Source organism: Rhea americana, unplaced genomic scaffold (assembly GCF_003343005.1).
Source record: "Rhea americana isolate MKP2758 unplaced genomic scaffold, rheAme1 scaffold_257, whole genome shotgun sequence".
NCBI lineage: Eukaryota > Metazoa > Chordata > Aves > Rheiformes > Rheidae > Rhea > Rhea americana.
In genome coordinates, this window is record NW_028186376.1 from 417,468 (window position 1) to 431,567 (window position 14,100).

The window sequence follows — 14,100 nt, forward strand, 5'->3', positions numbered from 1 at the left end:
TAAGATTTCTTACATTTTTATTTTATGAAATGCTCCTGTGGCTTCCAGCTTTATAGAACTGTCATATATGCTGCTATTATAATCCCAAATAGCTGTAATTCTGTATGATTTATTTTCCTTTATACACAAATACAAAAATGGTGTCATACTTCCTAGCTCAGCGTACTTCCTAGCTCACTATTTACTTTAATTTTAGAAATGATTTAGCCTCCTGTGCTTATAACACCAATGATTTCCCAGTGTTCTCATCTGCTTCCCCTCTCTACCCTAATCCAGAGCCAGGGTTTTTCAGGAGGATTGTCCTCTTCATTTGTCCCTGAGCAACATCAGTATCCTTTGCAAATTCCAGCCTCTGTGGCAAGCCAGCAGGGATGTGACTAAAAACATGATCCTCTTCTACAATTTCCCTTCCTGTACTCTAATTCTGCTGGTGAAATGGTTTTCTTAAAGCTTAAGAAAATACATTATCCATTAGAAACATTTTTGGAAGATCAGACCAAAATCAAGAGATGCTTCTTAGAGAACAGGTGTTCTCTAATTAAAGCATCTGTTCCCCRGCCACTGCTTTAGAGTTGCACAGCTTTATTCGTTAAATGTACAAGCACTGACCTTGGTCATGCAAAAAACTTAGGCAAACGCTTAACTTTTCAAGGGGGTGACTGTGTTCTCCAACAGAGGTGCMATTCACAGCATGTAAGGAAAGCTCGTGTGTAAGTCTTTGTAGAATCTGAGCCAGAATTTCCATTGAAATTAACTTGTGAACTAGAAAGACGAAGACTTTGCAGTTTGTGAGCGGGTCTTATAAATGTATTTACTTTGCTGTGCTCTTCTCAAGTGAGTTCATAAGGAAAATACAGATACTATGTAAATACAGTGAACGCCAATGTTGATGTGGRCAACAAATCTACTATATGCTTGCTTAAGCTTTTAAAAATTTACATAAATGACCTATGCACAGTTGCTTGTTAGGGGTTTTTTTCTCATCTCTATTTATAGATTGTAAGAGTCCAAAGGGATATTATACTAGATAGATATATACACATGCATATAACATTTTGAAGAAAAACAGGAAGTGAGGAACAACAGCATATACTAAGTTAAATGATATTTTCCATGTTTGTAATGTAGCTGCTTATTTTGTATTAAAATGGCCATTCCAAGTGCTATTTAGTTTCTTAGATGTTTAGGAAGCCCCTCACAGTGCTCTTTGCGATTCAAATGTGAAGGTGAGTATGAATTGTGAACACGCTGGGAGTGGCTTTGGGTGTGACTAAAAGTGGGAACAAATGGTAGGGACTTCCCGTCTCACAGTTAGAGGCCTGCCTTTGGCAATTCTGCAGCTTTCTGATACAGGATCAGTGCCAAGGCAAGCTGCCGCACAGCTGCTYTGAGCCTGAGCTGCTGCTGGCCTCTGCGTAAGCAGGGATGATCAGACTGAGCTCACCTATTTGCAGACTGAAATCATTTCAGTCCTTGCTCAGATCCTACTCTTTATTATGCAATGAAACCCCACTTCTGCTGCTCAAAGACAACAGTAACTGATACATGTATTTAAAGAAGCAGCTTGTCTTAGATAATGTGTGTTGCAATTCTAACCTCATCTAACAAGAGGGCATGGGAGGACAGTAGAAGGGCAGCAAACTATCACCAGCCTTTGCTAGTGGGATACTAGAGATATCTACCACACAGAAGAAAATGAAAGGTGAGGGAAAAAAAAAAAAGACTTATTTCCATGGTCCAGACTATAAACATTCAGGCTGGCTTGTTCTGTGCAGTGTGCTATGCTCTCTCTTCCAGAGCAATGCTGAGGAATGGAGTTGTGAGCACATATAATGCTATGTTAAAAGCTTTGCAGGGTCCTTTTTGCTTGAATCCAGCCGTTGTTGTACATTCACATTTGTATGAATTCTGGTCTGCTCTGACTGCATGCACATAAAATTGTAATATAAAATATATAGATATATATATAAAAAATACTTCATGCAATACTAAAACAGCTTTCCCAATGGGACATAGTCGTAGTGCCTATCCTTACCAACAGTATTCAAGGAATTGTCACTTCAATGGCAATTACACTACTGTGTGTGGAGTGCTTCTGCCTTTTGTCTGGACTGAGGATCATTGCTTTCATTCCCTTTTTCTGTACTACTATGACTAATAGCTGAAAAAAGCAGATAGGATTTTAATTAGCAGAATCAATCCTCTCCTGGCGACGCTTCATAATTTCTTGGAGCTCTGACTCCCCTCTGTTTTTCTAGAATGGAAACAGAACAGCAAGTTTGAATTTTAATTTAAACCTGTAGTTAAATCTTAATATTTAACTAATGCCATAAGAGTAGAGCTAGTATGAGTGATACCAGTGAGAAGGCAGATTCCTTAGTAGAGGCAGGGTGATCTGCCTTACGGATTTGGGGCCTTTTTGCTTAAAAGAGTTCTCTGCRTTTTTTTTTTAACTACCTGGTTAATGGGACACCCTGCACTGGTGGTACAGGCATCCATTCAGGTAGGAATTGTCTAGAAAGCTACTTACCTCTAGTTGGTTTTTCTCTACTGTGATTTTACTGTATACTCTATTTCCCTCGTCACCACACACTTTCTTTAGCTCATCTCTGTTCAAGGAGAAAAGCTGAGCTCCAGTAAGGATGCCAAGGTGATCCACTGTCCTGGAAAACACAAAAAGAAGAGATAATTTTGCTACATGTGGCCTCTCCCCAAAGGTGAGAAATCAGAGATAATAGGATCAGGAGCTGAAGTACAGCCCCTGCACCAGGACCATATCGCATGAGAGGCACTGGGGCTGTGTCTATGTGGCAGCTTTTGGTAATCCAAGTCCTTGGCAAGGACAACAGCAAGCCRTCAGGATGAAGCCAGTGTCACTGGCATGCCCGGCCCCATGGGTAACACAGTGATTTCACCCGAACCTGTGTCTCACCTGAGAAACAATCCTGGCATTCCTCTGTTAGCTAGATGTGCAGGGTGGGCAGGTGGGGAATATAACTTTTGACCCTCAACTATATGCAGCTTTTTGGTCCATGTGTTTGCCGAGATTTGCATGCCCTAGTTGAGGGACTGGCTAGAGATCCTTTAGGACAGACAGTTCCTCTGGAGACAGTCAGTGGTTCGGAATTGCTATTTCAGAGTCTCTCTTGGGTCATTTTTAGTTAGTTACTTTTCTGTAAGTTCAGCGCACTGAACTGGCTGACCGTAGGTCCAAATAAACACTCATACAATGAAGTTGTGGAGCATTTGCCTATAGGCTGCGTGGATTAGCAAGACCTTTGTTTGCAGCTACTTATTAGATCCACTTTGCTGTAGTGTAAGACAACACTCATTTGATAACATAGGACAATGAAATGGAGTAAGTTTGGGCTGTATACTGTACTGGTCATATAGACCATATTTCATATGACTGAAATCCAATTTGCAACACAGTTGCTAAAAGTAAATAAAAATATCTTGTAATCTAGCTGAAATGTTGCAAGCTGCTTCCCTCACTACTTTTCAAATGAAGGACCAGCATTTCATATAGTAGCAATGCAGATTTTACCCTTTGCTGAATGACTTGGCCTCCAGCCAAGCTTTGACTTCTTCAGCACTGGATTCAAAGGTAAGGGGCACAAGAACTTGCTGATGTTTTTCCACTTTGAAATTCCTCTGGGGAGGCTGAATTTTACTGTTAGTGATCTTCTTTAGCAACTCGTCATTCAGCTCATCCATTTGATGCATGAGTTCTGGGGAAACAAGGCACACCTTTTACAGGACAAGTAGAGAGTCATGAGGGAAAATTAAGTCTCCAGTTACAAGTCTTGTTAAATTATTGTGGTTGCACTGAAGTTGTAAGAAAGATCAGAATGTGGTTTAGCATTTTTATTAACTCTGTAAACACTCACACCAAAGGCAGTGAAGTGCTTACTTTTGTATCTTGAACAGCATGCTTTGTTAGAGCAATTTAGGTTGAGCAATGACATTTTGACCTTCAAATTTCCATCAAGAACAAATGTGTAAAGGGAGACCACCACAGCTTCAGACACCAGACAACTGGAGCAAACTGCAGGAATTTCCCTGTCCTGTGCTACTAACCCAATATTCTCAACTTCTTTCAGCTTTTGAAACCTCACTTTCTCTTTGGGAGAAACCTAGATTTCTGCAATTCTTCTCTGGAGTGATGGAGATGGAGAATTGCAAAATAACAACCAAATGCTCCTAGTCCACACAGCAATTGGTGAATCTAAAAAGTGCTTATGGGTTTCTTACAGTATGACTGTCCCCAAGGACAAGCACATGGTTTGTTACAAGCACTGCATATCCGAGATTCTGGCCTCACTGCTTCAGTCGCATCCATTAGGCTAATTGGAGAGTCTTAGTACAACTGCTGCTGCTTCCAGGAGAAATGAAATCTCTGTTTCAGATGTTGATTATCACTGATTCAGCTGTATATTTCTAGAGGAAAATGTATTCTCTGTTATTCTGTTTATCAGCAGGCTCTAAACTGTCTCATTTAATAAACACATGTTCTCCAATCCATATTCAAGTAGAGGTTGGTATAGTATGAAAAAAAGAGAGCTTATATCTATAGCTGTACCTGCTTTTAGTCTATAAGAGCTATGCTGACTGGAAAACTTCTGTTGAAAAGCGCTTAGCACTTTTATCTTTTATTAGGTAAAAAGTGTGTCATATTTGACAAAATAATCAGGGGATGTTTTGAGAACATGTTAATTCGGGGTGCGAGGTATCTATGGCAGGTGTTGGTAAGGACCTACATTTTGATCTAATCTGTATAAAAATGTATATTGTGACCTGTGCTGTGTTTTTTGCTAACCTTTCCTGTTTATCACACCTCATTCAGAGGACACAAAATCCTTCAACACCTCCTAGCAGAAGTTTGCTCAATAGTGTGAAGTATCAGACCTGGCAGTCTCTTTGCTCCCACTGGCACCGCCTGCTAGCAGATAAGCAAGAGACAGGGTCCTTTTTCCCTGAAGTCTTTCATTGCTGTTGTGTTTTTGCTTTAATTCATCATCTTCCCGTTTTTGAGTTACTTAGTTCCCTTCAGGCTATTAAAATAAGGAAATTGCCCTGCAAACTTAGCAGCAGGGAGGAAAAAACCCTAGACCATGTGACAGAGCAAACATGAAGGAAGCCTGATTGTCAGTCTTTGAGAATGGGTTCCCATCTCCCATACCCATTTTGCAATTATATACTTTCTATTGCTTCTTCATTTTCTCCTGGTGTAGAAGGCAGAGTCTGGGACTGCCTATAATTTGTGCTTTGTTTTTAAGCTGTAGCCCTGCTCTTTCTACTTTTCAGTACACACTGCTACTTCTAATAACTAATTTGCTCATACAAATCCTCAGAGCTCTGGCTTTTGCTATGCAAGTAAATAGAAGTGTCAGGAAGCATGAGCTGGCAAGGGAGCAGCACACTCATAAAACTTTCATGATACATCACCTAGTATCATTTTTTTCCATGAAACTCCTGAAGACTGTGGGGAATAACACAGTGTTATTAATAGATTCCTGACTGTGATGCTAATATTATGGGGATTTCTGTTATCCCCAAAGCATTCCTGTTCTGAGGAGTCTGCAAGAGCTGAAGAGGGGATGAAACCCCTGTCTGTGGCCTTTGGGAGACAACTTGCTAAAAGTGTATCTAGGATCTGATGAGGGAGGTGAGCAGTGTTGATTTTTGTGCCTCTGGTACTAGATTACTTTTAGTCTCCTGAAGACCTTAGTTGCCACAGGGCATTCAGTAGAAGTGGGAAGACTAATGCTGTAGAAGAAGGCTGGAAACTGGTCACTTTCTTGTGGGAGGAGAAAGGCCCTTCTGAAGACTTGCAGTTGAGGAACAGGATTAGTGTCCTCTAGGCTGAGGAGGAGCTGGGCATGGCCTCAAGAGAAACAATGGGGTCAACAGACCCTGTGTCTTGCAGGAACACCTGGAAGAAGTGATGAGTGATTGTTGTGGGTGACTCCCTGCTGCAAGGGGCAGAGGCATCTATCTGCTGACCTGATCTCTTGTCTAGAGACGTTTGTTGCCTGCCAGGGGCTCGAATATGAGACATCATCAAAAGGCTGCCAAGGCTTGTCCACATGTTGGACTATAGTCCTCTGCTGCTCTTCTGTGTGGGCACTAGTGATACCAAGGGCAAATTGGAAATGATTTCAGAGCTCTGGGGATGGTGGTCAAGAATCTGGGAACCCAGGTGATTTTCTTCTCAATCCTGCCAGAGAGGGGGAAGGATGAGAGGAGAAGTAGATGGATTTTTCCGTAACAACTCGTTGCATTGTTGGTGTTGGCAACAGGGTTTTGGTTTCTACGACCATGGGAACCTGTTTGAAGATTGACAACTAATGGGGAGAGACTGGATCCACCTCACTGAGTGGGGCACATATGTCTTTGCCAACAGATTGGACAGCCTGGTAAAAAGGGCTTTAAACTAGGAAGGATGGGGGAAGGGGAGAGTTATAGAGACAGAGTAGTCAACAAAATACAGCTCAAGTTGGGATGTCTCCAGAGGGTGCATGCAGCCAGGGATTTGCATATAAGACAAGGTTATGGGGGATCCTCTTGCACCCCTCCTGGGAAAGCTGCATGCTCCATTACCTCTCTGAAATGCCTGTACACCAATGCATGCAGTATGGGGAATAACCTGGAGGAACTGGAGATCATGTGCGGTCACAGGGCCATGATCTCATTGCAATTACAGAGACATGGTGGAAGAGCTCACATGACTGGAATGCTGTCATGGATGACTATGTGCTTTCTAGGAAAGACAAGCCAGGAAGGCGAGGTGGTGGAGTTGCTTTTTATGTGAGAAAGCAACTGGAGTTTATCAAGCTCTGCCTAGGGATGGATGAAGAGTGAATCGAGAACTTATGGGTAAAGATTAAAGGGCAGGCTAGCATGGGTGACATGTTAACTACAGGCCACTTGATCAGGAAGAGGAAGTAGATGTGGCCTTCTACAGACAGCTGGAAGTAACTTATGCTTGCAGATCCTGATTCTCATGGGGGACTTCATCCACTCTGATATCTGGTGGAAAGACAGCACGGCTAGGCACAAACAGTCCAGGAGGCTCCTGCAGAGCACTGATGATAACTTTTTGACACAGCTGATGGAAGAGCCAATGAGGATAGGTGTGCTGCTGGATCTTTTCCTAACCACCAAAGGAGGACTGGTTAGAGATATGAAGGGTGAGGGCAGCCTTCACTGCAGTGAGCATGAGATGGTGGAGTTCAGGATCCTGTGTGGAGGAAGCAAGGCAATAAGTAGGATCACAACCCTGGACTTCAGGAGAGCAAACTCTAGCCTCTTCAGGGACCTTCTTGGAGGAATCTGATGAGTTACGGTTCTAGAGGGAAGGGGGGCCCAAAAGAGCTGCTTAATATTCAGGTATTACTTCCTTCAAACTCAAGAGCAGTGCATCCCAAGGAGAAAGAAGTCCAGCAAAGAGGGCAGGAGACCTGCATGGATGAGCAATGACTCCTCGCAAAACTGAAACAGAAGAAAGTATACAGAATAGGGAAGAAGGGACAGGCCACTTGGGAGGAATATAAGAATGTTGTCAGAATATGCAGGGATGCGATGAGGAAGGCTAAGCCTCACCTCCATCCCTGGAAAGGTAACGGAACAGTTCATCCTGGATATCATCTCTAAGCATGTGCAGGAAAAGAAGGTGATCAGGAGTAGCCAGCATGGATTCACCAAGGGGAAATCCTGCTTAACTAATCTGATAACCTTCTATGATGGAATGACTGTCTGGGTAGATGAGGGGAGAGAMGTGAATGCTGTCCTGGACTTCAGCAAGGCTTTCGACCCTGTCTCCCATAACATCCCCCTAGGTAAGCTCAGGAAGTGTGGGCTAGATGAGTGGATGGTGAGGAGGATTGAGAACTGTCTGAAAGGCAGAGCTCAGAGAGTTGTAGTTAGTGGTGCAGTTTAGCTGGAGGCTTGTAGCTAGTGGTGTCCTCCAGGGGTCAGTCATGTTCAACTTCTTCATCAATTATGTGGATGAAGGCACAGAGTGCCTCCTCAGCAAGTCTGCTGATGATACCAAACTCGGCGAAGTGACTGATACACCAGAGGACTGTGCTGCCATTCAGAGAGACCTGGACAGGCTGGAGAGCTGGGCAGAGAGGAACCTCACAAGGTTCCACAACGGCAAGTGCAAAGTCTTGCACCTAGGGAGGAATAACTCCATGCACCATTACAGCCTAGGGGTTGACCTGTTGGAAAGAACCTGGGAGTTGTGGTGGACAACAAGTTGACCGTGAGCCAGCAATGTGCCCTTGTGGCCAAGAAGGCCAATGTTATCCTGAGGTGCATTAGGAAGCGTGTTGTCAGTAGGTCAAGGGAGGTGATCCTGCCCCTCTACTCAGCCTTGGTGAGGCCACATCTGGAGTACTGTGTCCAGTTCTAGGCTCCTCAGTACGAAATAGACATGGAGCTGCCGGAGAGTGTCCAGTGTAGGGCTATGGAGATGATTATAGGACTGGAGCATCTCTCTTACGAGGAAAGACTGCAAGAGCTGGGCTTGTTTAGCCTGGAGAACAGAAGACTGAGAGAGGATCTTATCAGTGTCTACAAATATCTTAAGGGAGGGTGTGAAGAGAATGAGGTTAAACTCTCTTCAGTGGTGCCTAGTGACAGGACAAGAGGAAATGGGCACAAACTGAACCACAGGAAGTTCTGCCTGATTATGAGGAAGAACTTTCCTGTGAGAGTGACAGAGCACTAGAAGAGGTTGCCCAGAGAGGTTGCAGAGTCTCCTTCTCTGGAGATATTCAAAACCTGCCTGGATGCAATCCTGTCTTAATGTGATCTAGGTGACCTTGCTTAAGGTGATCTCCAGAAGTCCCTCCCAACCTCAATCATTCTGTGTGATTCTGTGAAGAGTGGGAAGGTTAAGGTGGAAGGAGGCTCAAAGTGACGTTAAATCACCTTTTTACCCTCTTTGTCTCAAGGTGCTTAACAGCCCATGCCATGAGTCAATGAACTCCTAAGGACTGCTCTGTTGGCTGCTGTACTGCCTGCTTATTTCTTGGAGAAAGAGCACTTTGAGACTTTACTATCCAAAAGGGAATACAGGGTGTGAAGAACATTTCATAAGTCAGCTCTATGATAGTCTCTCAAGGTGTCTGCACAGACAAAATCCTGCCCTGATCAGAACTAGGCCTTGCTCAGTTCCTGGGTACTGGTATCTCTGTTCTTTTACAGGGAATAAAGTGATTCTAACCGTGCTCCGAAAGCTCCACTCCTCCACTGTTTTTTAAGCTAACATGTATTTTTTTGTGTCCACCTAATTTTTTATGCAATAGCCAAGTCTCCTGCATTGTGTTCTAATGCCCCTTCCTAAGACAATTCTCCAAAATCTCAGGGACTGTTCTTTTGTATATCTCCTCTAAACTCACTGGTAGGCTTATTATTTAAAAGGTGCAAGGCATTCCTTGTGCAGAGCCTTAGGTGAGTGAACATGCACTTGGACAGGTAGCACTGGATACATTCACATTGCAACCAAAATAGGAGACAGACCATTACTGTCAAAGTAAAGAGAGAGAAATAAAAGTTTTAGGACAGTCAGCAAGCAAAGGCATGTGCTCACAGAAACTTTTCGATTAAGTCCTGAAATGCAAAGCTGTTGTGCAAAACTCTCTGGCTGCCTGAGGTCTGGTGTGAGAGGTGCCCTGACGCTAGGAACGCGATACGGGAAACATACGTTCTTTGGCATCCTGGGGAGAGTTGCGTGCTAACATTTCACTTCCCCATTTATCACCAGCATAACTGGCAGGTAGCTTGTGAGTTGGGCTGGATGGTCCGTATCCTCTGGGGCTCAGATCTCCTTTGTACCTCTGATTAGACTAGATGATAAGAAAGAAAAAAAAATGTGTAAGGTTCTTTTTTTTTTTTTTCCATTTTTCATTTTCTTAAACATATTGCTTCCCTCTCAGAGTAACAAATGGAGGTGCAAATTGTCTTGTCCTCCCTGTGGTGATTAGCAGCGCTCAGCTGAGTTCATGTGCACTCAGGTGGAGCTGCTTAGAGCAAGTTCCCTCTGGGGGCAGGGGTCTTGTAAGTAAGGATACAAACCAAACCAAGGGCCTATGGAAGCATGAGGGCATTTACACCCCGGGGAATCCTGTGCCATGCTCATCACGTGGAGAAGCATAGTGTTTTATACCCAGTACTGCTATGGATAACCACTCTGACAGTTCAGAGCAAGCATACAGCTCTGTAGCCTTTTGTTATGCCAACATTAAGGCTCATAGGACTTTCCTAAAGATGGAGAGCATGGGAAGCAAAATACTTTATATAAAGAGAGAAAAACAGAAATGCCATTTGAAGCTAAAACTTCAGTGCTCTGGTAATTGGTTCAGAGTGAGACCATTGCTAAATGCCCAAAGCTGTATGGGAGAGAGTTTTTGATATCTTCTTGATTAGACTAAGAGGGCTTTTRTCTAGAAGTCTGCTGGGCCACTTTGTCCTTTGTCTGAGCTGTGAAATTCTGAAGTGGGAAGCAATTCTGTGCCTCCTTAGGGCACTTAGAATTTTCTTCTTCCACATCTTTGCAATACAATGTGCGTGACAGCAATAGTCAATATTCATTTAGATGATAATACTGTCTACCTCCACTGCAATAACCTGTTCCTACCTGTCTAATATCTCCTGGTGCTGAACTGAACTGGATAAGAAAACTGTTTGTTTTTAATTTAATCCTCAACAAAAACCTCAGCTTTTGGGGGCAAAGTTTACTCTTGCGACCGCATTAGCTCCTTCATGCTGTTCACAGTATAGCCCTGAAAACAGCAGAGTTTCACAAGAGGAGGTGGTAAACTATAGGCTAAGAAGCATGTGGGTTTGGAGAGGCAAAAGGTGGAACTATTTCAAGCCAGTGGGGCCAGCAGATATTTAGTAACATGAAACTTCAGCATGAGACCTTTTCTATTGGGATGCCTGGTCATGGTGCTAGGCTTGAGGTGGGTGTCCTTTTGAGCTAGGGTCCCTCTCAGTAGCAGGCTTCTCTCTACAGCACAGGACCTCAACCTTCACCTGCCTCATAACTCTGCTTGACAGGTGCCCTGGCAGTGGGCAATATGCTTAGCATTGCAGAGAGGGAGAGCAATGTGAGCCTGTTGGGTGGATTGGATCAATATGCCTGGTGCAGGGACAAGGAAGGCAAGATGATGGCAAAATGTAAGAGTTTTAGCATAGGAGACTTGGGAACCTCCACAAGCCTGGTTCATTTAATTGTGGGAGAGGTCTGGCTCATGCAGGCCTGTATGCAGTATCCTAAGAAATCCAGGGAAGTCTAATTAAAAGATTATTCTCAGTGGCTAATTATGCCCTGTAGCTAATTACCAGTTAAATATCACCTGACTATAGACCTGTTCGAGCTCTTCCAGTTTCACCACATCCAGTATATTATAAGGGACGTAACCAGCCTGCCCACTCCGGTTGAGCAACTTCCACCACTGCTTATTATCTTCCAACACCTGAGAAAAGGAGAAAAATATCTTTGCTAGTGAGAACATTGGATTTATGGCATAGAGAATGGCATATAATGGAAAGAAAACAGTAATGTGAAGTTGTCAGAATAACATCATAAAGATCAGGAACTGGCAAAAAGACCTGTGTTACATTATTTCCAGTTCAGAAGTGACGTGAAAACTATCAGAAACATCATAATAGCCAATAGGAGAGCACCTCTGGGGAAAATATAGATCCCGGGTGCTGACAAACTCATAGTTCCTACTTAATTTGCCTGTTTCTCTCTCTCTCTCTCTCTCTCTCTCTCTCTCCCCCCCTCTCTCTCTCTCTCTCTGTCTTTTTCCTCAGTGACTGAGTGTACTTTGTCTTTTTGTATTAAAAAAAATCAGAAGTAATTCCCGCCAGAGATGGAAAAAAAACCCAAACTAGCTACAAGATTGTCATATAACTTGATCACAGTAAGTCCCATCATAATACACAATTTAATCATAGCATAGCATAATCACGTCATAACTTTAATGTGGCAAGAAGGGAGCCCCATTGCTGAGACATTTGYTATTGCACTCTGCCCCTTGCTTCTTTTAGCAGGCTTGTTTTTACCCAGAACTGTGATTTTAAAAAATCACTGTATGGTGAGGAAACTTCTCTGAGTGCCAGGTTTACTGCACAGCCTTGATGTTTATTTCTGTTTAGCTCTGGATAGATCTATAGCTGAGAAATTGATTTGGAAATAAATCAGTTTATCCAGGTTGAACTTTGTTAGCAAGGTGCAACACACTTATTCAAGCCACATTGCCTGAAGTCATACATCAGTCATGGTTAGAGTGGAGACCAAAGCTTTGTGTTGCTGCTCAGAAAATAGCAAGTGAAAATGACTTGGCACTTGCCAGTCTTGAGATGTCTCTCCTTTTCCTAGAAAGAGGAGAAGGGCACACCTTGTTCCTGAGCACCTTCACCTACCTCCAAGATTTCATCCTTAAGCACTGAGAGTTCATTGGCATTTCGTGCAGTGAAATCGTAGCGGATTTTGGCATATCTTTTCGGTGGGGCCATTCCTTGTGCCTCAAAATTCCTTCAAGAGAGTAAAAAAATGGAGTTATTGTGGAGGCCCTTTCAATAGCTAGGGCAATATAGGTCCACTGGTGAAAGACAAGTGGTAATGACTCTGTGCCACTTCAGGTACACTTGTGCTGGAGGGAGGTAGCGCCCCCTTGCTCCTCTGTTTTGCAGAAAATTTTGATCCCTTGTTTTATAAAACAACCTATGCTAAAAACAAAGGCTCTTCGRACAGTGACCGTTTTGTGCAACGGTGAGGCTGCTACCTTCAGAGTGGGACAAAAGACAGTTTCCCCATCCCCATTTTTGCTGCAGCAAAAGCTGGTGAGACTGACAAAGCAAAACTAAAATGCCCTGATTCTAYTCTTTGTGAAAACTAAATGTGAAGCACTCATGTCCTCTTCTTCTTCTTCTTCTCCAGTTAGGATGGGTATAGTGTTAGTTTTTAATTCCAAAAATGTTTGCAGTATGGGAAACCTGTCATACCTAATTCTGCAAGGATAAGAACTACTTTGACACACTTTTTCTGGATCTTTCTGTCTATGACTTGCAGCCAGAACAGCTAAACAGTGCAGTTTCCAAATGCACTTCATAGCAAGCATACCATCAGGAGGTCAGATACTCTTCTGGCAGAGCTACACCAATTTATGTCAAGGCTACTGTAACTCACAGCAGTGGTTCCAGTGCTGCCAATTACTACAGTTTTTATCATTATGTTTGCCCATTCCTGAATTCCTAGTTTTGATCAATGACTTTAAATCTGTAATCTGTGGACCCTCATCTGTCTGCTGAGGCATCTGTAAAATGAATTTTAAAAGTCCATTCTGTTTAGATTTCAGTTCATTTTACTGTCTTCATTAAATAGATTTTGGTCATCTGAAGAAAGTTGAAACCACTGGTCTAGTGTTTTTTTATCGTGCCCATGACTGTAGCATTGTCTTTAGTTTGCTTGATTGGGGACAGCTCTTGGTCTTGTTGCAGCCACATGCAATATATACTTGTAAGTCTGTAGCTGGGGAGAGATTGGAGCAGACTTGCAGGTGGATTGAATTTGACAGTCAAGAAAGGGAGTGGTGGCCTTACCCAGCAAAGCCCTGAAGGCAGGGAGAGGGAGGAATGCCTGCGTAGAAATCATGTCTTTTGTAGCCTTCCAGAAGGTAAATGACTCATGAGAAAAGGAGTGAAGGCTGGCAAAATTTAAAGCTAAGGAGCACTTTGTGCATACCTAGATTTTACATGAGAGACCTTTGCTGATTATTGCTTGGGGCTTTCGTGACACTTCTCTGTAGCCAAAAGCCATGGCGTAAATAATAATAGTGATGCATGGGTATTTTTGTTAATATTTTGTCTTTTGGTTGGAGAACTAATTTAAAGTACCCTGAGGAAAGCATGAGTATACCAGGAGATATGCCTGTCCCAGGACTGTGATAGTGGCAAACATCTGGACAGACCTGGCTCAAGTCTGATCTGAACTGAAGAAAACATCTAAGCCCATTCTCAATTTTGGTATCTGCTTCAGCACCACTGACTTCAATGTTTTTTTTCTTAAATATTATCCGT

At 43.1% G+C, this 14,100-nt stretch overlaps 1 protein-coding gene across 2 annotated transcripts in view; it reads right to left on the minus strand.

Annotated features, from left to right (window-relative positions):
- The window catches only part of EPS8L2 (EPS8 signaling adaptor L2), a 79,268-nt gene continuing 65,168 nt past the window's right edge, over positions 1 to 14,100 (minus strand). For both annotated transcript variants that reach the window (XM_085307334.1, XM_085307333.1), the window contains exons 16-21: positions 12,445 to 12,556; positions 11,382 to 11,489; positions 9,716 to 9,857; positions 3,548 to 3,731; positions 2,531 to 2,663; positions 1 to 2,254 (exon numbers count right to left, since the gene is read on the minus strand). In XM_085307334.1, the coding sequence (XP_085163460.1) occupies positions 2,183 to 2,254; positions 2,531 to 2,663; positions 3,548 to 3,731; positions 9,716 to 9,857; positions 11,382 to 11,489; positions 12,445 to 12,556 (751 nt within the window). In that variant the 3' untranslated portion in view covers positions 1 to 2,182. The remainder of the gene's footprint in view (positions 2,255 to 2,530; positions 2,664 to 3,547; positions 3,732 to 9,715; positions 9,858 to 11,381; positions 11,490 to 12,444; positions 12,557 to 14,100) is intronic.